The sequence below is a fragment of the Pseudomyrmex gracilis genome, unplaced genomic scaffold (assembly GCF_002006095.1).
Source record: "Pseudomyrmex gracilis isolate BER0280 unplaced genomic scaffold, ASM200609v1 scaffold_246, whole genome shotgun sequence".
In the NCBI taxonomy this organism is placed as follows: domain Eukaryota; kingdom Metazoa; phylum Arthropoda; class Insecta; order Hymenoptera; family Formicidae; genus Pseudomyrmex; species Pseudomyrmex gracilis.
In genome coordinates, this window is record NW_018020830.1 from 140,252 (window position 1) to 167,353 (window position 27,102).

Sequence of the window (27,102 nt, forward strand, 5' to 3'; positions counted from 1 at the left end):
TTATCATATAGAAACTATATGGACGCCATATTTGCTTTGCAATAATCCCTGTACATATCATTTACCGATAAGTTACGGTTAAAACTGCACAGTAAGAAGACGACGTCACAGATCTCAATGACCTTGAAGATACCTCAAGGATTGAAAGATCAATCCGAGTGTCCTCGACCTCTTCTCAAGAGTCACTCACCTCTAAAACAGGAAGTTGTAAGCTTTAGAAGATAAACAGTTATCAGAACTACGGCTCCTTCAGAGTAATGATTCTTCATGTCCAGTGAAGAATCTTTAATAAGCCAAGACAAGTGATCTTTCTTCTCCGGCGTACATTCTTCACTGTCATTGAGATTGAGACCTGTCGGTTACGATGTCTGGTTTACTCAATATGTTAAATTGTTTACTGTGCATCGCGAAAAAGAAAAAAAACATACGTTGACCGGTAAGATTGAAGCTTAGCGGGAATTTTTTAACATGCGAATATTCTTGATAGATATTTTCTAATTTTATACTCAAAGAGAGCGCCGTTTTTTTCGGATGTAATTATGCGGGATGTTCGAAAAATTTTGACACAGACAGATTGGTTCAATCTGAATCGAAGAGTCAATTTACTAAGATTGTTTTATAAACAACAATTTTTTAAAATTCGCGATATTTATTGTGTTATTAATTAATGAATGTGAGTCGGTGTGGAAAACGACGATCCAGATTCTGTAGGCGCGTTGTGATTTTCAGTTTTAAAGAAAAAGCGCTCAACGGCTCACGTTAATTAGTTAATAACTCAATAAATATTGTGTGAATTTTACAAAGTGACTTTTCTGTTCAGATTGACTCAGTCTGTCTTCGCTTCTCGGCTTTGTCAAAATTTTTCGGATACCCTATGTATCACATATATGTACACTGTTTTCTTTTACGCACATGTGACTTCGATATCTTACACACAATACTTCATTGTAACTAATTTTGTTGTTGCTAGCAAACGAATATTTGTAAATATTTTATCGTTTTCGAATTATTGTCCTCTCGAATGCTTGTAGGCGTGTATTTATATATAGCCTTGTGTTTAAATAAATAATTTGAGATTCTTATAGATATATATATATATATATACATATCTGAAAACACGTTTGAGAAAATATATTTGCTATTTTCGTCATTTTAAATATTATTGCTTTATTTCTCTGAAAAAAAAAAACACATCACACTACTATATGTACATACTATATGTAATACAAATTATTAAATCAGTTTGTCCTCGTGACGTTATCAACAATTTGTCAGTCTGAAAAATAATATCAAAGAATGTGTAAAAACTGCAAACATCTGTGGGATTTGTTGAGGAAGAAACAAACAATGTCAAGATATTTTATTGTATGTTGAAACAAAATCGTTGTACACGAACGATGTTAGTGACAAGTAAGTTACCTAAGAAATCTAAATATGTTTGCCATCCGAAATATGTGCGCGCGACATATAGCACTTTTAGTGAACGTAAATTAGCAGAAAAGAAGAGTCGCAATATAAACAAACAGAAAAAAAAAATATTTTCCTAACACTTTTATCATCAACGAGATCTTTGCTGTTCTCAAGAGATTACACGAGAATATACTCCGAATACTTTCTACAATTGTAACAACAATTAAGAGCAATCGACTTGCGTTAGAAGAGACTGCAACACAAAACAATAAAAATATTCATATACTGTATGTTGTTCGGGTGAAAGAGTTATGTGTGTGTTATTGATCGGTGAAAAATGTGCCTGAAAGCCTAATAAAATCAATTATGTAAATTGCGTCACGGCTTTCTGTAAGTAACGTCTGAGTGGTAACGTCTATTAGTATTGTAGTCTGGATTGTAGCGTATTTTTCTATACACAGGTGCGTGTACACAGTGACACAGGAAGAGGGAGAAGATAAAGTCTCTCAAGAGCTGCCGAATATATATTTTTAAATATCATAATTGCAATATACAATTGTTTGTATGTTACAATATCGAATTATATATATTTTCTTTCATATATTTTCATAAAAGAAAACAACGTTGATCCTCCGTAAACAGATAGATTCAAATATGGAGAATGACTAAAAAAAAACCGAGACAGTTTTGTATGTCGGTATATATAATGTAGCATATACATACTACAAACACGTAAGAAGAATGTTACGTACTATATGTGTATTGTGTCTCATTTGTTTCCGATGTGTTGTCGCGAGTAACCTGCAACGTGCAAGGAAAACGTTTTAGAGATCGTGAAATATATTTTTTGCGTATATGATTTTATAGAAATTATATATATATATATACTTATATGTTCAATAAGAACATATAATACTTATATGTTCAATTAAACTAAAGCGTCGTAGTCGTTCTTTAAATTTTAGACAAATTTGATCGTTTTAATTTAAATTTTTCATCGAGTAAATTTACGATTAAGGTGACGAGTAGATATACATACTACATACATACGTCGCGATATGTGCAATAAATGGAAGAAGTAACCTGCGTGCGTAATCACGTCCACAATTATGAGTTAAATATATGTACGAACAAAGGCTGATCGTGAAGGAGAGAAGGAGTATAGTATATTATACATCTATTTACATACACATATATATATATATAAAATATCTGTAAAACACACACTCGTCTGTGTCTGTTCTATATATACATATATATATATATTATAATTATTAAGAGAATAAATAAAACAAACAATGTTGATTTGTAAGTTCTCTCGTTTTGTGCAATCGTGAAAATTTGTGTTTGACCTCTTACACATGCGTTTCAACGAAATGCGCGTGATGCGATTGCAAATGTCACACGGTCGGTATGTGTTTACGGATCTCGTTTTAGAGATTCTCGAAATAAAAGTAGCCGCTATATAGTATATCCGCGCGAACTTCCGTTAGTGAACCGTGTCGTCGAATAAAACGTGTGCGCTGGCACGCACGTATGTAAGTACGTTCGACGCGCAATGACGCGTAGACAGATTTACAATAGGCTCACGAAGATCGCGTCGTTAAGCATCCGCGTGCCGAGAGAAAATCGCGAGATTAGATTTTTTTTTTTTTTTGTTGCGATAAACACCGCGCACGACAAATCGACATACAACGAGCGAGATACGGCGGCTTTGATGTACATACTTAAATATCAATAATCGGATGATCGCACAAGCGAGACGAGACAAAAATGAAAACTCCGGTGAAGGCGTGCTTTTGAAATGGCAGCGTTTTTATTTCAAATGTCGGTAAATCGGTGAAAATACAAACTTGTGTTTCTTCTCTTACAATATCTACGGTTATACCCTGTACATTTCTTTCTCTGTGTTTGTGTATTCGTGTGTGTGTGTGTGTGTGTGTGTGTGTGTGGTCTTAAGTACTCGGCGATAAAAGATAATCGTTTTTATCATCAGTCTTTACGTCGTTCCCATCATCGCACGCGATCTCGGCGAGAGAAATTATCGCGATACACACTACCGATTACCGTAAAACATTCACGTGAGAACAAAATATACACGCTCACTTTGCACGATCGTACAGACAGGTGTTGAAAAACAAAAATAAAAAAAAAAACGATGTCACCAAAATTTATTTCGCGCTCGTCGAAAGCGTCTCTGAACTTTGTCACTGTAAGTGTCACAGAAAAAAAAAAAAAACAGACGAATTTTTCTTGTAGCGGAACGAACAAAACACTATCTATGAGCAATTAGTTGTGTCTTTTTTATATATCTCGTCGTCTCTACAAGTTTCTCCTCCTTTTTGTAAGTATGTTATAGTCGCGTTTTGATATTGATACGACAAGTCTTTCCCGCTCTCTTATCGTAAGATCACGATTCTTCTAAGCGCGATTGTGAACACGTCCTTCCCTCTTCCTATCTCTTACAGAATGACATATCGTAGTCGACAATTCGATGTTGCGCTTATCTTCTTTTGTTTTTATTTTTAAACGACGTGTTCTTTTTTTTTCCAAATGATTCTGCGTCGATCACATACTACGGAGTCGCGGTGTTGGACTTCAATTTGAGCGCTCTGTACTGTCTGTACAGTCGTTGCTTGCAGAATTCGTAGAATTCGACCTCGCGAGTGAAATTATTGCGCACTATGTTTTTCACTTCCTCGCTGACCGGTGGCTTGAAGAAATTCCGGTTTATTCTCACGAACGAATTCACCTGATCTGAAAGAACAAAACGTACGATATTACGATCGAGTTACCGGTTTTCGTGATATTGATTAATTTCTCATAACGTCTGTCGAGTTAGTTTTATCGATCTTTATCGCGCGACCGAATGATGACATATGTAAAAACTCGGATTACCGTAGTAAACGTCGGTTGCCCCTTGGAAAAATCGTGGTATGTAGTTTTCCAGCACCGTGAGAGTCGTGTTCATGTCCTCCAAGACGCCGACTACTGCGTAATGCTTCTCGACCGCCAATTTCGCTCGCTCCAATGCGCCCACGGTATTAAAAGGACTTTTTTTTTGTACGTATGAAACAAACGCGTAAAACATTACATAATATCGAATTTAACGCATTAAGTACGTATATATTTTTGTAGAACTAAAAAAAAACAATGAAAGATTAATTTATACAATTATAAAATACATTCGCGTGTGTTGTTAGTTTCTTACAAATTACATGCTTTTTATTTTTACTATTTGTGATATATTTCAAATTATTTAATGTATTTTTATTATTTTTATTATTTGATGTTTAATTTAATATATTTTGAAAAAACCCGGTGTTTTCGAAATGGCAGCGTTTTATTATCGGTGAGAGAATACAAAAAATTTTAGTGTTTCTTCTCACAAAACAATTACCTTACTCTACAATTCTTTTTCTGTGCGTGCGATCGCAATTACTTGGCGATAAACGGTATTGTTTTTATATATATATATATTATATATATATCTCTCTTTGTTCGCGTAATTTCTCATCGCCAAACCATTATTTTATTTTGTTTGCAACAAAAATAATTGATCAAATTGTCTCACGTGCACTTTTCGCTGTGTCCGCAAAAGAAGAGCGTCTGCCTGCGGTGATCGCCGATGCCCTCGTGGATCTCGCCCTGGAGATATCTGCACTCCCGATCTCCCTTGAGAACGCACGACTCGAAATCTTTCTTGAGCCAATTGGGATCGGGCAGCGGCAGATCCGGGAAGATCTGCTTCCTCTCCACGTAGTACCACGGCGCTCTTACGTAATAATACCATGATATGACTCTTTCCACAGGGTCACGGACTATGTTGAGGTAAATTGGCTCCGGCAGATGGAATCTACGGCGACCCGAGACACACACAAGAAAGTAAGTAGAAGATGGCGGTAGGCAGGCAATCATTCAAATTGCGAAGGCTAATTTTGCGTGGCACTCACTCTGTGAAGTTAGTGAAGCAGACGTGCTTGACGTAGACAGACGGCTCCGAGTAACTGCTGACCATCCTCGCGAGCTGGAGCTGGAAAAAAAAAAGCGCAAAGTCGATATTCCTCGGTCGTTCACAATACGCGCTGTTAAATTCTTTTTCACCCGTAATTTTAAATCCGCTCTAAGAAAACCAGAAGATATAACCGTGAATGAGCGCGTGAATTATTTGATCCTGTCAACGACGTTGTCGCATTTTTCCATCGCTTCGTAAGGCTGGCTCGGTAGCAGGATTGTAAATTAAACAAGTAATTATTACGCGAGCTGCTATCGCGTGTGTGATTGATGATAATTGTGTGCGGGCTTCCTTGCTCGGGAGTTTGCTTCGTTACCTGTTCGATCGGCGCGAGACGTATCGTCTCGACTCGCTGCACACGATCTCTGTTGAACGAAAACGCGTTTCTTATCGACAACCTCCTTAGCAGCTCCATGAAGGTCTGCGAGCCGACTTTCGGTACGCGATTGAAAAAGAGAACCTCCCGGTCGGCTCTCTTTGTGTTGTTGAGGGCGTCGATGTCGAGTTCCTCCTGTTCCTCGTGCTAAAAACACGTTTAATAAGTAAAATAATAATTATTATACACATATGTAGAGAATTATTATTATCTTAAGATAATTTTTAACGATTGAAAAAATAAATTATATTTTAGATAGATTAATTTTATTTATTAAAATAAATATATTTCAAAACTATATCGTCGGTATATCTATTTGTACTGTTATTGTCGAAACAGAGTATTTCATCAATTTTACGGTTCCGCGGAGTGCGGCCTTTCATTATTTACGTAATTTTTTTCTTACGTCCTCTGCGAGCTGAAATGTCAAAATAATCGAGCGCGTTCGCCGAAGGAAACAAAACAACATCCGCGAATCAGAATGACGCACGGGAATGTGCCGCGGATACGGGGAGTGCAATTTACGGGCGTACTTTAACCGCTCATTTTCGGACTCGCCGTGACCTGTTATTATCGGCCGGCTTCTTCGTTTCCCGCGCGCATATAAGAGGAGAACATATTGTTCGAACGCGGAACGTCCGATTCCCTCTCGTTAGATAACGATTCGTGTTATTAGCAAGTCATTCCTCGGCATAAGGTGAACGAGGGTATGAGGCTTAATGTAAGTGCAAGTGCAACTACTATATAGCAAGAGAGCCGAGAAGAGAGCAGGCTAGAGTGGTAGAGCCCGTCGCGTCGTCGTCGCGCCAATTGCCGCGATACCCAGCAGCGCGAGTAATAAGTAACCCGTTTCTTCGCATTGCGCGCGTAGTACACGTCGTCTTCCGTGTGTGTATTTTTGCCACTCGACGCATCAATCGGCGTGTCTTGAGCGTTTTTTTTTTTTTTTTTTTTTTNTTTCCCCGGAACGCGCCGTGGTGCCGCATGTTTAATTTATCCGTTCGGCGTGTTCGTATCGCGCGCGACAATTCGCAAAAATTTTTAGCGTTACATATGTATGAGCAAAACTGGAACGCGCACACACGCGCACGTAGATAGAAATACGTTATAATTTTCCGCCTTATAGCGCGGAGATAGGCGCGCGCGCGCGCGCGTTTTTAACGCGCAATATCACGTGTATGCGCTCGTTAACGTCCGGCTGTATTTTGTTCGGTACATTGCCGCGCGCGCAAGTTTTCTTTCGCGAGGACTCGCGCTCTCGAATAAAATCAAGCGAGCGAAATGTGCAATTTGCGAGGATTAACCTTCTTTCGCGCGAATGCGTTTCTTCGCGCACAATGAGCGGCTCTCGTCTCTCTTTTTCTTTCTCTTTTTTTCTACTCTATTGTTTCTTTACCGTCGCCTCTCGACTCGACTTAATTTTTGCGACGCGCACAGCCCACAAACCGACGAATAGTTTCAAGCAGGTCAGATTTCCCGAACGGATTTAACCGGTTCACGCGGCATTGTGTGTGCGCGCGCGTGTGTGCGCGCGTGCGACTGAATCTCGTCGAAGAAGAAGGTCATCGTCGTCGATTCGAGTGATATATACGCCGCGCGTGTGGTGTAATGCGTATCTCGTATTAGTTTCGATCTCATCTCGGTTTGATTATATGTATATACGCGCAAACACAAACGAAACGTCAAAATGAGAAGAAAATATACCGTATCCTCTTCGTATATTTTCCTTCTCGTAATTTACTCCGAGTAATAATTATTAAACCAAAACACGCACGCACGCGCACATACACACACATTGATATTTCTCTTCGAAGACTCGCAAGCTTACGTTGCGAACGCGTAATTGTTAGAAATTAAAGACTATGTTATTAAGCGATTTTTCGCCGTATGAAATAAACGAGACCGTTAATTACCTTTCCCGTAATGGTACGTTGTACGTTGTTTGAGTAATGGACGATTCCGCTTGGATTAGAATCGACTTGAACACCTTCTGAAAACATACAGATTACGTTTTTCAATAATAACGATGTTGACACAACAGACGATTAAGTTGATCAAAGCAAGAATTAATTACTCTCGATCGAGAGAGAAATATTTATACAACATCTAATATGATACAACAGAGTGAAATTCGTCGGAACACACCTTCCGCGTTTGTCTCGAGGCCGCGTTCGGCCGCGACTTCGGGTCAGCACCGATTTTTCTTCTCTCCTTTCTTTCTCGCGGAGAAAATCGCGAGACGGATTTGTGTCATGTCATTCGGAAAAATCAACCGCGCCGGAAGAGAAGAGACGAACGCGAACTTCGTTTAACATTTGATAAACGACCTTAGTCGCGCGAGTCAGCAGAAACGTCGGGATTCTCACCGACGACGGTGCCGTCACGGCCGAGAAAATTGTTGTGCGTAACGACGGGAATTTCTAACGAATCGGCACGAAAAGCCGATTGCCAAACGCATGTTCGAATGCGGTGAAATTCGCAAATTTTTCGCTCTCTCTCGCGCGCGTATATAAATATGATAAGATTTAGTAGAATTCTCTCGCGCAGAGAGCCGGTTTTATTATAGGACACACGCACACACATCGAATCGATCATTTCGCTTGTGCAAGCAATATGAGAATAACGAGACCTCGTCACGGATCGGTTAACGATCGCGCCGTGATTAAGAGGTCGCTGTGGAACTCGGCCAAGATCAACGATCCGTGTGCGAAGAGAGAGAGAGAGAGAAAGACCGGAATCGAGGTCCCCGTAGGCGACCGCTGGTCATCTCTAGAAAGTTGCCGCTCCTCGTCGAGATGATGCTCGAGAGAGCATCTCTCGCGCGCAGAACGAACGCGGGAGAAGTGGAAAAAATACAGTACAGCTCGCGCGCTACAGGCAATGCACATCTTTCTTTCTCTCTCTCTTTCTCTCTCTCTCCTTCTTCACGTTTCTGCAGCTACGCAGCCAGCTGCAGAAATGAGATCTCGTCGCATACACGAAGCCACCAGAAATACTTCGGTATAATACTCTGTCTCCGATCGACTATAATCCCGATTCTCTTCCGCGTGATTGAGAATTCATTCGCGCGAAATGATTAGACGTTATCCGCACCGCGATGTTTTCCTTCGGAAATCGATCGGCAATGTGTGCTATCGTTCGAGCGCCGAAAGAACGGTATACAGCGTTTGTGTGAGAGAGTTTCAAATGATCTTTTAACGACATTAAACGCGATTGATTCGCTCGATTCGATTTTGTGAATTACAGAGCGCGGAGCAAAGAATCGCGCGCAGCCGTTTTTGTTAATTTCGGTCACTCGCGCGTTGTTTTGCGAGGAGAATACGACGACGCGGAGATCGCACGAGAGATAAACGCGCAAGAAGTCTGTCCGCGCGAGTAGATGCGGTCGGTTCGCGATCGGACTGACAATGCGCCGCAGGCGTGGAACTTCTTGTGTGACCTCACACGCAACAGAAGAAGAAGAGCAACGGACGCGAAGTCCGATTATTCGAGCGCAACGCGATCTCTCCCCGTCTCTCTCTCTCTCTCTCTTCTTTCAATCGTTTTCGCAGCTTTGTCAGCCTGCTGCGAGAGCAGCTTGGCTTTATATTGCAACAGTTTAAACGGAACAATTCTCCCGGGCGCAGACTTCCGATTGACGCGCGGCGCAGCTGCTTCGCGCAATGAGACTCGGGCGCACAAAAGCCGATGAGTTATGCACAAGATTGGTTCGGCGATATAGCGAACCGTGCAATAACGGGTTCCATTGGCATTGTATGTTGTTTCCTCTGCTTGTACTTACAAACAAGCCAACTTCCATATGTGGAAACCCGCCTCGTGTGGGCGCAAACAATCATTAGTAACTTTGGTATTAATCCGTTGGCTTTGTTATCATAATCGCAAATCGCGCTGTTGTAACGCTGATGGCAACGTTGAGATATTACCAGATTATCCTGCGCTCTCTTCTCTACGTCTCGCGTATCTTGCTTTTACATTTCTCCTTCGCTTTGCGAAGATAATAAACACAAAAGAGAGACGTCGATATTGAATTAAAAAAAAACAACTTGAATTTACCGCGCGCAACATATGTGTAACAATTTAATAACTAACTCTCGCCACAAATACGAGATACCAATTGTTCTCCAGCGTGTAATAAACAATACGCAAATACGATTAAATCCCAGAGTTTTTGTTATAAATTTTAAACCTCATCTGGTAAACTAAAATGATGATGTATAAAAAATGTAATTAATTATATAAAAAAATACACTTCCAAAACATTTTATAACAAAATTTGCGGAAAAGATATCGGCAAAAGTATGCAAGAAAGAGAGAGAGAGAGAGAGAGAGAGAGAGAGAGAGAAAAGAAAGAAACGTGTCGGTTTGATGAAGCGTTCCATTCGCGATTTTTTCCCCGCGGGGTTCGATCGGCGCGCGGGATTTTCTCCCATTAAGCGGGTGGACACGCTCCATCGATCGTAACGCATATCGCGCAAATTGAAAACTGTTGGGCGGCGTATAATTACGACCGATAATTATCATTGACCGTTGCACGCACCTTTGACCATGCGCAAGATAGCAACTGCGTGTTGTGATCGGCGGTGAGTATTCGTGACCGATACAGATGCGGGTTTAATGGACGGACAAGACGCCGCGCACAACCGGAACCGCACGCTCGCCGGCGGTCACGGCCGGCGTAGGCGTAGGAGGCCTTTATTCACGTCATTCACGGCTTAAGACGTAGCTACGGCGGTCACGCGGCAAAAAAGCACTCCGTTGCATCTCCCGATCGTTGATCTTTGCCCGTTGGTGAACAAGAACGCGAGAGGAGTTCTCTTATTCGCGCGCCTCGCTCTCCTATACCGTTCCATCACATGTGCGGAACTTTAATAGTCTGTCGTAGCGCCCGATATATCACGTACTGGAAAGAAAATATTGGCGAATCAAGAAAGTCTTGTTCGAGTCAATCAATTGCGACGTGGTCAAAATTTAAAATGTTTTGATCAAACGTGTTCGTTATTAATCTGAGAGAAACTCCGGGAAAAAATTTCCGCATGTGTGAACAAACTCGATATCTGATAAATAATTTGTACTTACATATGAAAGATTGAGACAATCGCGCGCAAAATTTATGTACGTAAAGAACTCTTTTCCCCGGGACATTCCGTTGTTTTAACTCTTACAAGATTGAATTAAAAGACAAATCCTACCAGAAAAAGCGTGTGCAAATAATCAGAATCCATTCTATCAATCTTGATTGTTGCTTCTTTTCCGCATTGCCGATTGGTTAGTTGGTTGATCGAGTCGAATCGAATCGGTAAGATCGAGAGAGTAAATAATGAAAAGCGATTTTTTGAGACAGGTCGTCGTATATGTAGAGAAAATTAAAAACGTAACTAAAGTCACGTGACAGGAAAGAGTAGAAAAACAACACGTGAAAATAACGTGACTGTAATTTATATTATATATACATTAAATAATACATATTATACATATAATTTATTATATATTTATAATATTATATTTTATATTGTATTATATGTATTATATACATACTAGTAATGTCACTGACCTCCGCCGCGCGATCTTGGCGGAGTCACTGACCTCGGCCGCGCGAGCTTGGTGGGGGGGAGGGTCACTGACCTCGGCCGCGCGGCCTTGACGGGGCACTGACCTCCGCCGCGCGGCCTTGGTGGGGGAGGGGAGGGTCACTGACCTCGGTCGCGCGACTGCGGTGGAGTCACTGACCTCGGCCGCGCGACCGCGGCGGTGTTACTGACTTCGGTCACGTGATTACAGTATATATATATATATATATATATATATGTGTGTGTGTATTATATATAGAGAGAGATATAGAATATTACATATAATATATATAATATTCTTTCTTTTACCCTTTTTCTTGTCACGTGTTGTTTTTCCACTTCTCTCTTTCACTATTTTTTGAGTTTGATTTTCATGCGTTATTTCTGACATTTCTCATATGTGTATTATATGGTTTATAAGACGTATATACTATCTGTCATCGCGGTGACAGGTTGTGTTCACTGACAACACGTTAAATAAAAATAACAATAGCGTGCGCGTAGCGCGCGCCTGTGTTGCGCTAGTACTTCAAATAACAATTGACTGCGAACCAAATAAATCATTAACGTCGTGATATTTTTTCTCAGTACACAAATGTATAACTAACTCGAAAAATATGACAATTTCCCAAGCTCGTTTCGTTAATATTGCCGACCGTGTACATTCGAACACAAAGTTGATTTTATTACCGTAAAAGCGCGGCGGTAAAATCCGAGACGATCTCATGGAACAGGATATACACGAAGATGAGATCATTTCGTGTTTACAACTCGAAACTCGGCTTCTTCCTTTAAAACAGTACATCGTGAGACGCGATTGTTAACAATGTTTTTCACTTATAGAATATTTGCGGGCGAGAAAGCTAAATGCGGAACACGGTATAGAAAGCGTCAAGCATCGAACACGCTCAGATCGCGTTAATTATGTTTTAGGTTTGTTAACAGTACGTTATATGTGAAACATCGCGCTCGCGCACGCGGAAAAGTGATATCGGTTCAAGTTCAGACTCTCCTTACCTTTCGCGCGCGCGCACGGTAACATTATATTCTTTCCACATTCTAATTTCGTACCTACGCACTGGAACAACCTAATTTCCTCGTAATTTAACACCGCGCTCATTGAGCGCACGATAATGTCTTATTTCGCATCTGTGCAACGTATAGAAGTTGGTTTTTACATTTTGAAACTATAATTGTTTTTTAAATTGCCACGTGTAAATGTTTATGAGAGTAGTGCTTTTATTTTCTTGATATACTTGCACACACGCACACACACACACACGATTATTATATTAAAAAATATAATTCGATTACGTATTTAATTTACGTGTGTACATTTCAAATTGAGAAAAATTAATTACGTTAAAAGTTTACGCGCGAAGAATCTTCGTTACGCTGACTTCATTCAAAAGTAATTTCAAACACACCACTGTGGAATTTTCCTCATCGAGGAAGTTACTTCGAGACCGAATAAATTTCAACAAAAACTTTATTGCACACGTATGTAGTCAAGTTTTGTTTTGTTTTTTTTTTCTAATAAAAGACCACTCGGTTATGAAACATATTATTTTCCGGAACTGATATTCGATCTAGTCAAATCAGAGAAACTCGTGCGCGACGCTCTCTTTTTGTCGTGGCCGAGATGTCGTGAGTGCATCAGCGAGAGAAGAAGAAAAAGAAAGGATGTCACGACGATGTGTGTGAATGGGCGCGGGGAACGCGTATGATCCGTCAAACCGGACTGACAACTTTTTATTCCCATTTTCGGGACCAGTTGAAGTCAGAAACTCGAGAAAGCTGCGAAAGATCCCGAACATCCCGACGCGCTTGCAACGCGCTCGCTCTTGGGCGATCTTGCGGTCTAATTGTTCGTGACGCCTCCGAAGAAGACCGGCCGGCTTGGTAACTTTCATCTTTGTCAAAAGTAGGGCTGAGACGTGCGCGGTCAGATTTCCGCCTTTCTTTCGAGTTGCTCGAATCAATGCGCGCGCACGCGCGCACATACACAGACGTGTTTTTTTTTTGCGAAGAATAATTTGAGAAACAACAGAGAAACAAAAACGTAAAAGTATAACTCCGTTGCCAATTGATGTCGGAAATACACCGTGGGAATATACGCAAAAAATAACGAGCAAATGTTGATTGAGCGTGACAGTGATCGACCGCGCGCGCAATTTCCTCACTGCCAATATAATTCAGGAAATTGAGATCATGAAAATATAAATTCTTCTTCTCGTCTCTGTGCGCGCATTTGTACGACCAGATGAATAATTAACTCTTTTCGCTTAGAGAATTTCTGATGCGAATCTCAAGTTCATCGGGTGAGCGAATGAAGTGGCGTATAAATAATAACTTCGAAGCAAATTATGACTGAAAAACGACGGAAACTGGTCAGTGAAAGTCTCAATTACTACTTCCACTTAATAGACGTACTTTGTGCATTATCAAAACGTACAACCGAGCTAATGCTAATGGCACGCAGTTGTCGCCACCAAAGTGCACACTTTCGACGTAACACGTCGTCCGGTAAATTCGTTGTTTGCACGGTCAACAATTGGAAGAAGCTGTTTGACTTCTGGACACGAGGAAGAAAGGTGTGTTGCATGTTCGAGGAGTGTCTCACGCGAGAAATTCGAAAGGGGAGTCACTCGACTACTTTCCCGAGAAGCGCACAAAATAACATGAGAATAGCGAATGTAGGTCACAATCGGGACTTCTCTCGAAAAGTTCCTTCCTGATCGCGGCGACAAAAGAAAACACGTGAGCTGCATAGGAAGGAACAATCTTTTTATCAAAAACCACAAATAAATATAATATAAAAAAAATTTTTTTAACAAGTTGCTTCGCGTGTGATCTTTCATTTTCGATTGATGTAAAAAAACTTAATGTGTTTAAAAACGTGAATAAAGCAAAGTCACGTGACAGGGAGAAACAACACGTGATTACAGTCACGTGTCTTTAAAAACGTGACTAAAATTCACGTGACGGAGGAAACAGAAAAAACAACACGTGATTAAAAATACAAGTTGCCTAGCGTGCGATTTTTTAGTTTTGATATATGTAAAAAACTATTAATCTTAATTTTCGCACTCTCGCTTTCGTCGAGCGTTCCCAGACACGTTTTGAGAAGAAACTGCAGCCAGTCTTTCTCGTCGTGTAATTCTTCGAAGAAATTTGCGGGCGTTCAATTTTAACTTTCCAAGAGAAATGATCACACAATAATAAGTCGGGCGCAAGAACTGCGCGCGCGCTGATTTCAGTTTCAAAAAAAAAAAAAAAAAAAAAGAGAGAAGTGAACAAAGAGAGAACTTCCTCTCTTTGAATTTAACATGGAATTATCCGTGGCGAAGTGAAGAAACTTCGGTTTCCAGAGCGTCCACGGTAACTAGGTACCGAGCGATCGTGACATACCCGCCCCTTCGTTCGCGGTCGAAGAGAAGCGTTTACAAGATTCCGTGGTAATCGACCTTAACCGTGAAGGATATACACGTATACAAACAGAGCGCGCCGAGATCCAAAGTCCTGGGATAAACGATTCCGTCGAACCGCTTTTATTACGGCCAGGATCACGGCGAAAAACCGTGAAGTCCTTTCGGAGAATCCGAGCGATTTGTGTTCGTAAAAGTTGTGATCGCGACAAAACGCCACGCTTTGTGTATCCACCCGGGGGAGCCAACGCTCGAATTCGATTAAGTTTTGCATTGTAACGAGTGAAAAAAATAAAAAGAATCTCAGTTTAGATATAAAATTTAGATAAAAATATATCTTCGTATAGAAATATTAATAACTTAGATAATATTATTAATTTATTGTGTTAAGTCAAAACAATTATAAATCACACAATCTGTATTTATCGCAACGCACTGTGAATTTAACTTCGCGTTAATATGTCAGATGCTAATTACGCGCGTAGATGTGCGATTCATAACAGTCAAGTGTGAGCTCATCTCTTTTTTTCTTTATTCACGGAACGAACACCACACGGTGGTCGGTATAATAACGAAAACGAGAGGTCGACTTTCACTTATATAGAATCGGGCAATGAATTCGAAACGATATCGCCGGCCGATGAACGTTTCCCAAGTGCACACAATCGTAAAATAATTCAATCTCGGATATTTCGCGCGTTTTTTTTTTTTTTTTTTTTTTTTAATGTATTTCCTGTAGATTGTAATTTGCGATAAGACACGTCTTTAGAAAGTTAAACTTCGTCTTTCGGCGGTTATTGATTGTCTCTTTTAATGACCGAAGCTTCTCTCTCTCTTGTCGCTAGAGCTTTAATCCCGCAAAATACCGTCGTTCTCGTCCAATTAAACGGCGAATCTCCAATTCCGTTTCTTTTTTTTTTTTTTTCCTTTCGCGCAAATAACGCTTTACCGCGGCAGCAAGAAGCGCACGACGCGCTTAATAAGATCAACAATATTCCATTAAGTGAAATCGAAGTCGGTAGACAATTTCTATATATATACATGTTGTATGCAATTTCCATAAATGTGTTGACGCTAATCACACGGACGCGATTGTTTGTTACGATCGTTCGATGCCGCTTTTCACGTGAGGAAAATGGCGTAATAATATAATAACGCGCGCGCTTTCCTTTTTTCTTTACCTATACAGACTCATTATCATGTAACACCATCCATTATATAGGTTTGCTACTCGCTGCGTATACGACAGCGCGCGGGGTTAAATTGCGAGTAATCTTTCAAGTACGTGTTACGTGTACACAGAGCGAAACAATTTATCTTAACTATTTGATATTCCCGCGTGTGTATCCATCGAAGATAGTTATCGTCGTTTCAACGAGATCTGGCACGGAGAAGAGCACGCACGCGATACATCTCTCTTTCTCTCTCTCTCACTCTTTCTTTTCCTCTTTTCCCTCTTTCTTTCTCTCTATCTCTGAAAGAGAGACTTGGATAATATTTAGCACGTCACGGTGTACCGATCTTCTCCGGACGCGATATTATATGCACGTGCAACCTGATCCAGCTTGCTGATGCGTTTCAACGAGGAAATTCCTCGATCTGGGTTAGACGGACATCGTGCTCGCATCGTGCTCCTTCCTTCAGGGATAACGATTTCGATACGCTGAGGATGCATAAAAAGAGATCGTTTTCATTATTACTGATCTGTCATTATTATCATTACGTGCGCGCACACTCGTCTTTATTATACTGTCATATCTGTTGTTGTATGTCACGCGACAATGCAAGGGAATCGCTTCCTAGTTTTAAACCGATCGACCAATCGTGACCGGGACAATGGAGAACGAGAGTCAAAAGAAAGAAAGTACGCGCGACGAACAAAGGCGAGCGTCGTTCGCGTTTAATTTTCTGTAACCTTGTCCCGGGAGGAAGAGAGGAGAGGAAAGAGACTTCCTCTCATTCTTCGCGATAACATCAACAACATCGCGAAATTAAAGATATGCTCGGCTCGTTGATTCTGCGATATATAGTATATAATGTGTGTTTCGTAAAAGGACATTAATTTCCTCACGGGATTAGTGTCGCGTGTAATTAGAATTTTGTACCGCACACAATAGATTGACGTGTCTAAGCGACTGTCAGGTCGAGAAATGAACATGAAAGCGTCGTGCAATTACTCGTCTTTTCGAGCGAACGATTTTTTTGATCCGCGCGAGACTGGTGGTGTGTGAAGCGTACCTGTAGCGATTATATACAATATATATGTAAACCGTTACTTTCGAGATAATCCGCAGACCTGAAGAGGCTGCGCGAATATTCTATTTTCAACAGGTGTACGGCGGCGCTTCATATTTCATGTATATATATATATATATATATATATATATATATATATATATATATAAGATACTTTACTTTCACCCGCATTGTTATTTTAGTTTAAGTAGCGTCTCAAGTTAAACCTGAGACCGCTTTCAATAGAGGTCGAATGTAAGCTCTGCCGACCGCGTTTCAAAATAATTCGCACGTTCGATGTGAACTTCTCGCGCAAGTTTATTAGGCGCGCTGAATCGCGTTCGGTCGATTATATTAAAATCAAGCGTGAGTAAGACAAAGCAAACGAGATCTGCGCACAAAAATTGTTTTTCGAACGCGACGAGACTGCACAAATAAGGGAAATCATCGCGGGAACAGTTTTGCGCGATGAATCAATAACAACACGCGTATTAAAAGTCGCAACTTGGATACGTGAGAAATGTTTTTTTTTTTTTTACGTTAAAATTGTTTTGTTGGGCAAATTATTTTAAGTTGAGTTTTTTTTTAAAAATCGCAAATTACAAAAAGAATACATCAGAGATTACGCGCTTCGATAATTAATTTGATTGATTACGCGCGATCACGGTAATTTCGCATCTGTCGTTGTGCTCCAAAAACGAACCGCCGAGATCGTTTTCAGAGGAGAACGTACGCGTTCTCGATAGATCATTATCCCGATCTCTCGATCTCTCGAGCGCGCGAGGAGTCTGGACATCGCGCGCGCATTCCTCACAAACGTATTACGAGTGTTGCGCAAAACGATAACATCGAGTCGAAGCGCACGTACGTAGGTGCGAACGTTGCATCCCCGCGAAGAAGCGGAAGGCATCTCGTTAATCCACTTCGTGAGAGAAGATTTCTCGCAAGTCCTACGGAGAGAAGCTTCTTCTCTCTTCCTTCTGTTTTTCCTTGACCGCCGACTGTGAGTCTGCTCGTTACAATTACCGTAATGATCCTTTCGTTTTTCTTCAGAAAAAAAAAACACATAATTTCTTTGTATCTTCGTTTTGTTCTGTTTTTTTTTTTTTTAAGTTTCAAAACGCTCTCTCTCTCTCTCTCGAGTGTCTTAAAAATCAAATTTCAATAGTTTACTTCAAACTTATGAGAGACCGACAACTCTTTTCTAAATCAGCTGTTCTGTTACGTTTTGCATGTTGTCTCCCGTTGTCGGGAGAATATGCGCGTAAAAACTTTCCGTTATGACGCTGTTAATACAAAACGCCGTTTCTTACGAATCAAATGTGGTTGCGATTTATTCGAGGCGAACACAGTCGCGCGCGCGCGAAAAGACGTGATCCTATTCGTCTCATCGTTCTTTCGTCCTTTTTTTTTTTTTTTTTATTTTTTTATTCCGACCGAGCGAGAATTTCTCGATCGATTGGAAAAAGAGTCGTCATTCTCCCTCTCTCCCGGGTGAGTGTTTACGATGTGAGCGATTGAACTTTCATTTCCATTCACATCGCTATTTATTTCCTCGCGAACGATTAATCCATTTCTCCTTTTAACGCGCACGTCTGTGATTTATTTCAGCTCACGCTCGCCAGAGTTTTTCCTTTCACCTCCCTTTGATGCGCGGATCCACTCTCGACTCCGCTCTCGGAGTCGATTCCGCCTCCGGGAGGAGAACCACATCCTTTATTTCTTCGACGCTGTGTGTATGTGTGTGTGTACCGCTTCTTCCTTCCTCCCGGTGTGAACGAGGAGCTGTCTCGTGTGTATTCGAGCGCGCGCGCGGATTTCACGCGCATTGAACTGCTCGAGACGATTAATATGATGACCGCACGGGTTTGTCGCGCACAGGTTTGTAAAACAAAATAGAACGGATTGTTGTGACGCGGCGTCTTCGCGCGGTGAAAGAAACAGACGGAAAAAGGACGAGTTTTTTTTTCTTTTTTCTCTCTAGAGTTGTTTATATTTACGTGAGATAAGATACTCGCGTAGGTGTCAATTATCTTATCTTACGATGTTCACACAATTTCATTTATACAACAAATATTTAAATTTATAAATGAAAGTAAGACGAGTGAGAGATAATTTTCTTTATATAAGAAATGAAAAAAAAAAAAAAAAAATGTGTTCGCGCATATTGTTGAAATGTAGGTGAGAGATAGTTTACGTTCTAATTAGATTTGCGCACGGAATGTTTTTGCGGATCTCAAAGGTGTTTCTCTCTTTCCTCGGCAAATTGGATTAATTCGTGTCGAGTCGAGTTTTCGCAATTATGTTTTTCCCACGAACGATCGAGACGATCTTTTTTTTTTTTTTTTTATCGAAGAGTCTCTTCCCTTCGTAGAAATGATTTATATCACCGCTTTCGACTCGCGCGAATAGTACCCGCGTAGGTCTCGCATACTTTCGCTTAACATAAGAATGAGAAACTGACGCGTTTACTCTTTCAATCACGTCACAAACGGTAGATGTCCATTAGAAAGTAATGCAAGCGTCTATTTTGATAATTGTAAGTTAAACACGTTCGTAATATGTTCTTTTTAAGAAGAGACACACTTTGCAGAAGAGTAAAAGCGCCGCTGGGAGCAACGCGCGCGTTGTATATTGCTTTCTTTTATTTCATCGATTATTATTTTAATATTGTTTTTTTTTCTTCGACAACACGAAGTTGCACTTTTGATCTCGCGCGATAACAAAAACGGGATCCGTGTTTGCGTCTCGAAGCGCAATCGCGTCGCTTTAAATGTAATTAAATTTACACCGGATGTACAAGACGCGCGGGTGAATAGGAAAGACGTGTACGCGCGCGAATTATTACCGCGTGTAAAGCGAACGATGTAACCACGCACGAATAATTACGCGTGCGATGGCGAGTAAACGAAGCTCTCGTATTACCGTTGCGAATCTCGCGAAATGAATGTGAAATGGTAACCACCACTCGGAGCGCGTGATAGAGATCTTTCTCTCTTTTCGTCTTGATGCGCGCGCATTTACATGCGCGGGCGCAAGCAAGTCGGAAAAGAGAGATAAGAATCATCAGCGAGCAAAAGACGCTTTCTTTGTGACACTAAGTTACGCACAATCTCCGATATTAGTTTTTTTCCGTGCGCAAATCTCAGAAACATTTTATCTCAACTTGTTCGCGCGCCCAATGCAGACGCGGGAAACACAAAAAATCTCTACCGATTCATTAACAATGATGAATAGATGATTCGCGCGCGATTCCTATTCGCTCTCTCACACCTTGACCTTCCTCAACCGGGAACACGCCTTCGAGGAAGAAAAGTGTATGTACCTGTTTACGTTTCAGCTTTCTTAAACTTTAAGTTCCTGTTCGGATCACTTTAGACCGGTATTCGCGACTCGATCTTGAATTTATCTCGAAACTCTTCGTTTTGGTCTCGAAGCATCTCGAGATGAACTTACGGGACGACCGGAAAAATGTAGGATCCGAATACCGGTCTCGGACGAGTGTCAACATTTAACAACTGGTAATTGAGATAGAAATTAGCTCCCCCAATATTTCTTGACTTTCTACTTTTCTTTACTTTCTATTTGTTTCGAAAATTTGATTACTATTACGACAATCATCGATCTTGCCGTCTATTCGGTCTCGAATCTCATTAACTAGCGAATGCAAAATTACGTTGTTTGTCTTACAGTTTAGTGCGTTGCGCGAGATTCGAATATTACCGAAAGAGAGTTGATTCGCCGAAAGCGCTTCGTCCTCCCCCGGTTGAAGACGCACTTCCATCTTTTTCAAACGCGAATGCAAGTCCCTCGTGTGAAGAAAGAGAAAGAGCGTGGAAGAGATCGCCACCAGAGCGATCAGCTCGATCGTCCTGAAAAATGAAAGAATTATTTATCAGTAATGAACTTTTCGTCACAATTGTTTAATTCTAAAATAGCAATTACGCTAAAATAAAACTGCACACGTTGCACAGTAAATTGGAAGGATTCTGTTGCGCTAAAAGTTTTCTCGGTGCCGCAAAGTAAAGAAGAAGAAGAAGAAGAAGAAGAAGAAAGAAGAGAGGAGTGCCGACTCGGACTTCTTCTCGCATCAATTGTCAGTTTGCAATTAACTCGCGCGGCGGAAGTAACAGAAAGTACTGGAAGAAATTTGAAAAAGAGCACGTTGTAGTAAACTCAGTGTGTGAGTTAAATTGTCTCGCGCTTTCTATTGTAATCGGACGCATCGAGCGGCGCGTTTGTAATCTACTGATATTACACGCCGACGGGATTAGGTAATGCAACTCGCGTAAATTCGCACGACCGCGTTAAAGAACTCCATGGTGTACACGCTCCATGTAATCGCCTTATATGATGCACCTTCGACCGATTTCACGATTCGATGTACCGCAACTATTTGTGTCGCGGTTGCAGCTGTGCGCGCGCACAGCACGTTCTTATTACCGTCGATGCGAAATTAACGTTCTTACTTCGGATATATTGAGAGTTAGACGAGAACTAATTGAATATATCAACAACTTTGATTGCCTCACCTCGTCGTGCGAGCACACGCAAGTGCGTGCTAATAATCTTTTGATTTTTTTTTTTTCAGAAATAACGACGCGAGATTACACGTTTCCAATTGAGTGCGAATTAATCGGCAAATTGCTTCCTCAACGTGCGGTAAAAAAAAAAAAAAAATAAATAACTAAAAAAGTAGCAAAAAAAAATAATTTAACAAATTATTATTTTGTATATAAATGTAATTGCAGTTTTTTACGTGATTAGATTTATACACACCGATTCTTCGAAAACGTGATCCGCACGTTTTTATAAATAGCACTCAGCTATTCTTGCATTTCCCGTCATGATCGCACAATTCAACGAATTAACCGCAGCACGAGAGATGACTGCATTGTCACCGAACGCCGGTTTCGCTCGGCTTCGTCATTATCACGTGGGAATCAGGCGGTTTGTCGGGAAATGAACGTTCAACTTGAGAACGCGCAACTCGAAGTATTCACCGCGGCGATACGAAAATTGTCACAAATACTGTGCGGATTTTAATTTTATGTCTTTATTCTTATAAATTTACAAAAAAATTAAAAAAATCTCGATCGACCGTTCGGCGATTGAAAAGACAATCGCCGTTTCGTCAAGATCGCGCGTGACGTCTCTTCCAATCCTTCGCGAAACAACAGATGTGTTCGCCGCCGAGGTTTCCTCACAGTATGAGATGCACAAGAAACGTATCGTACACGTCGGCGTTTCCGTCGCAAGCTCTTCCGGACTTATCGGCAAAACGCAAGCGGATCTCCGCGCGAGAGAAAAGCGAGAAACGAACGGTATCGTTCTGCGGCGGACGCAGTGTCAACGACACGCGAAGAGAAGGAAACCGTAAGCTCTTAGGAACGCGTTTGTATATACCGTAACGGGGCACAGTACACAAAAGGGGCACCGTATGTACGTACGTATATAACACTATCGCGTGTGTGCACATATAATGCGGCGAATGCGTATCGCTTTGGAAATCCAATTGTCCCCGCATGCGGGCCGCATTGTCGTATATATTCAAATAGGCGAAATGTGAGCGAACATTCTACATAGAAATTGCTTATCCGATCGCACGAGAGGAACGGCGCCGTTCACGTTAACGAGGTCTGCGGGTCAGACCGTCTGATATGTAATACACTCGCGGCCTAATTCATTTAATCGCAGCCTGGCCGATCGAGAGACCGCGGACTCAGCGAAGAATTCCGCAGCGATACGTTCCGATAAAAAGGGAAACGCGATGAGAAATTTTTACGCAATTGGGAATTTATTTTATTTACAAGCGAAACAATGTTTGCGGATTGCGTCGATCTTTTTTTTTTTTTATATTGCGTTAATTTTGTTACGTTATATTATATTTGCGTAATTTTTTTTCTTTTTATTTCCGCACGCGGACATTCACATCCGTGAGAAAGGGGAAACGAGACACGTATAGTCTCGCGCGCAGACGTTCTCCCCGTGCGCAATTCCGCGCACACATGCAAAAAAAAAAAAAAAAAAAAAAATCTCCCGATTGTACTGTTACTTTCATAATAANAAAAAAAAAAAAAAAAAAAAAAAATCTCCCGATTGTACTGTTACTTTCATAATAAAATTCCTCGAACGCGATGTATTTTTTTTTTTTTTCTCATGGTTGTTCGATCGTACGTACCGATACGTAAGTACCATGCAAAATGTTCGCGATTACGGGAGGAAGGATGATACTGCGATTTCTTTTAATCTCTCATAATGGATCGTGGTAACGTTTACATGAGGCAACACACAACAACGTCGTCCTTCTCCTTCTCCCCCATCCGTGAGGGAGGGATTCTTGCTGAAATTGCGATGCAACTTTTGATCGCGGTCAATGCACCGCCGACAATGGCTCGTTGCGATGCAACGACCACAATTGACTTTAACGAGCGTGCATATATGATAAATTATTGCAGCCTACTCGCGAGATATACACACCTATCTTGTCTCTCTCTCTCTCTCTCTCTTTTTCTCTTTCGAAAAGCTTCTTATTTTTTTCTTCGTGGATACGTACAAAAGTTACACAATGTGCGCGAGATTAAGTTTTCAACATTTCGAAATTTTCTGAGGTCTCTTTTTCTCTCTCTATCTCTCTCTCTCTCTCTCGTTTCTTAACGAGAAAAACACTTACGTGTGTGTTTAATAAACCTCCGACAAATCGTTTTATTCAGCGCTTTGAAATTGTTAATTTGCGGAGCGCATATCTCAATCCAGTTAGACGAGTTTTCTAGCCGTATTTGTCGTAATAAGTACGTATGTGTGTGTGTGTGTGTGTGTACACGCAACACTTTTTCGACGCGGCGGATTTGTTGACGGGGTTGAAAAATGCGTTCGTGTTCTCTCAATATTAACTACAAGATAAGAAGTTACATGCACGCCGTGCGCGCGCACGCACGCACGCATGTTTGACCCGTGTTATAAACGAAGTATTTTTTTTTTTTTATTTTTTTTAATACTCGACCGCTTTCTACGCGAGTATCCTCTCTCCGCGCGCGCGCGCGCGCGCCGATCCTGTACTTTATTAAATCAGATTTTATGCTTGAGCACAACACGACGTACTTGATAATACAAGAGAGAAGCTGTTTCTACGTAATGGAAAATACTCACTCCCAGACGGCCACTTAACGACGCATTATCGTAGTCGCTGTTAATTGCGATGTACTCGTGTGGCTCGACGAGAACGCGCGCAACGTGTACGTATTCGATATCGTGTCGAGTCCGAGAGAAGTCGGAAGTGCGACGGGATTCCGCGTGGCGAAGAGAGTGGCCGATAATGATGCGGTTCTGTTACGGGACGCTCGTTTCAAGAGTTACTCTTACTACTCCGTTTTATGGCAATAAACAATCGGTCAGCGCGAAAAGCCGCCTCTCTGCTTCGCCCCGTTTACGCAACAGATCTCGTCGATATAAACGTTTATTTATAGACGATATATAAACGCGAAGAGATTCATTATCGCGCGATTTTCTCGGTTCGGGCCGCGCAAAATTCATTATCGCGCGAAGAGACGAGAAACGACGACGAGCTCACAAGCCGAGAAACACAAATGAAGCTCGCGTTATTTTTGCAAACGTCACGATAGTTCATCATTCACTCGCGCGGAAGAATTTGCAATTATCGACTCGTATTAAGGCAAGATAAATGACAATATCATGTTTACTACGCAGTTGTCGTTTCAAACAAAACTCGGAAAAAGAAGATAAGAGATTGAGAAAAAAGTAGATACCTCTTCTCGTAAAAAATTAATTAATAAAGATTTTTTTATGAAAACTTAAAGTAAGTTTTATATTAAAGTTTTAATCATAGACATGTTTGACCACGCAGTAGTAGTTTTAAGCAAAACTCGAGAGAAGAAGTTAAAAAAGTAGATATCTCGTTAAAAAAAAAGAAATAAAAAAAACAAATTAATTAATAATATTTATAAACATCTCTCGTATTAAAACGTGTGAGTCATTGTCAAGTTTTTTAATCATATAATTATAAAAGTTAACTATATGATGTTTGACGAAACACGTCTCTCGCGCGCTCTCTCTCTCACGCGCTCACGGATAAAATATTTAATGGAGCAGATGTTAATCGGGCGCACGCGTAATTAGGCGTCTTTAACGCCCGGTTAATCGCGACGAGACAATCTCCTTACCTCTTGGGAACGGGTACTCTCCTTTGTCGCCACATATTCTCCTTCAACATTCTGTCGCTCCTTTCTAATGTCGAGACTTTTTCTCCCAATTCTCTTGGCACCAGACGATCTCTCGCGAGATACTTTTACGCCGGTCACGTGCGATCCATCGGAAAGCGGCACGACGATCTATCTGGGCCCGCACTCGTTTGTGTTTTCAACAACTGTCACTCATAGAGTCACGAAGCTCCTCAATCACTATCGATTGACGAAACGTTCATCAGGCGTCTGTCGTTGAATTTTCTCGAGCGAGCGATGTTCCCATCGATCTCTCGCTAGATCGGCATCGCGATCGAACCCGATCGAATTTTCTTCAGCGCGCGATTTTGATCATTATAATCAATTTGTTTCGGTGCGAAGGTTCTCGGTGAATACCGGATGTTCCAGCGAGCGAAAGCTCTTTTCAGTCATCGATTCTCTGGCGAAGGTGTCGAGGAATGAGTCGCCGCTCGCTCGAAGAGAGACCAAATCCGATCCGCGCACCGACCTGTCTGCCGGTCGATACGCGACTGCCGCTTTTCTTGCCGCGTTTCGGTGCCTTCCGCCGCGCGAAACTGGAGACGACACGCGATACGCTCTATTCCGTGTCCGCTCCGTTACTCAGCGGCACGTAACGCCACAATTCTACTCCACATTCGTTTGCCACCCCACACGGGGATTTGGAGATCCACCAGAGACAGAAAGAAAGAGAGAGAGAGAGAGAAAGTCTCTCTGCTCTCGGACGCTACTTCCGCGACGAGAAGGGACGTTTTATTTTCGGGGATTCGAGCGCGCGTCGCCAAGGCTCTTAACCCCGATCCGCGCCGAACGTTCCATTTTCGAAACGCGACGGACTAGCAGAACAATTTAGCTTTAGTGTTTTATGCGAGCAATTGGTTTGTTTTTCCGCGTTCTTACTCGCGCACTTTGCACATTGTTCGACGGTGATAACTCGATTTGAAAGTACAATCATTCGAAAAAAATATATTTGCACACGTTATTTCGTCGACTTTCTAGGAAGAGATAAGATTAGATATTGTCGCTTAGATATCGTCTGACGTTTTTTGCATACAAATTGGAAATCGGGTGTAGACAAGAGTCGCACATTTTGACGGAAGATAATCTTGTTTGAAATATATGTATAAAATAAAAGAGAAAAATGCGGATTTTTTGTTTTATATGAATGTATACATATTCAAGAAAGAAAGTTGAAAAGAAATGTCTCATGTTCGAGCAATTTAATTATATATAGCGCGTCAATAACGAACGGGACCGCGCGAGAAATTTTCGAAACAATGCGAATATTGTTTCTGTACTTCGCTGCTCAACCGATGCAACAATGCAAGGCCGACGTGTACGTGTACATACGACATGTTATTACTCAGAGTCAATTGTATACCGTTGCGTATACAATTCAATCAAGTGTGTTATGGCTTGGCGCCTCATCAAATAATCATGTGACCTATGATCGGTCTCTAGATATTGTTAGACGCAATGTTGCGATTGTTTTTTTTTTTTTCAAACTCGCGAAGGTAATAAACCGTCGAGAGAAATTAATTAATTCGTCGCATCAAAAGTACGAGTTGATTTATTCTGCATTTTTATTTCCAAAACAAATTTTGTTTTACAGTTTGTTTTATTTGTTTCGAACAGTAACTTTTGTTTGTTCTGCTCGTCTCTTGCAATTTTCACAGATCCGGTTGTGGCCTGGTCGATCGCGCACGGCGCTTCCGCGAAAAATAAAAGAATTAAAAAAAAAAGCGCAAGAAAAAAGATCGAGAAGGTTTGTGTTACGAATTTAATTGTCGTGTCCTGAAACCCGCGGCGCATCCTGTCACGCCAGGCCGAGATTAAGGCCTTACTAATTATTTAA

The 27,102-nt window shown here is 41.2% G+C and overlaps 1 protein-coding gene across 2 annotated transcripts; it reads right to left on the bottom strand.

Moving 5' to 3' along the window:
- Positions 1-3,204: 3,204 nt before the first annotated feature.
- LOC109859183 (heparan sulfate 2-O-sulfotransferase pipe) lies at positions 3,205-25,857 on the bottom strand. 2 transcript variants are annotated; one of them, XM_020437188.1, is made up of 8 exons: positions 25,212-25,857; positions 20,755-20,903; positions 7,715-7,788; positions 5,742-5,948; positions 5,364-5,443; positions 4,985-5,266; positions 4,309-4,463; positions 3,205-4,167 (listed from the first exon to the last, which is right to left on the bottom strand). In XM_020437188.1, exons 1-8 carry the CDS (start codon positions 25,259-25,261, stop codon positions 3,986-3,988), a joined length of 1,179 nt encoding a protein of 392 aa, XP_020292777.1. In that variant the 5' UTR covers positions 25,262-25,857; the 3' UTR covers positions 3,205-3,985. The 2 variants fall into 2 exon arrangements, with proteins under 2 accessions (XP_020292777.1, XP_020292776.1); XM_020437187.1 differs by having other exon boundaries at positions 7,715-7,791; positions 25,212-25,855.
- Between the last annotated feature and the right edge of the window lie 1,245 nt (positions 25,858-27,102).

What these genes read in the sequence shown, in the direction of transcription:
- LOC109859183 (XM_020437187.1), bottom strand. Translation starts at nt 25,261, where the DNA reads ATGTTGAAGGAGAATATGTGGCGACAAAGGAGAGTACCCGTTCCCAAG. An exon ending in TGCTTCACTAACTTCACAGA is followed by an intron (nt 5,267 to 5,363) that starts GTGAGTGCCACG and finishes GGGTCGCCGTAG; the next exon opens with ATTCCATCTGCCGGAGCCAA. An exon ending in GGCAACCGACGTTTACTACG is followed by an intron (nt 4,168 to 4,308) that starts GTAATCCGAGTT and finishes TTGTTCTTTCAG; the next exon opens with ATCAGGTGAATTCGTTCGTG.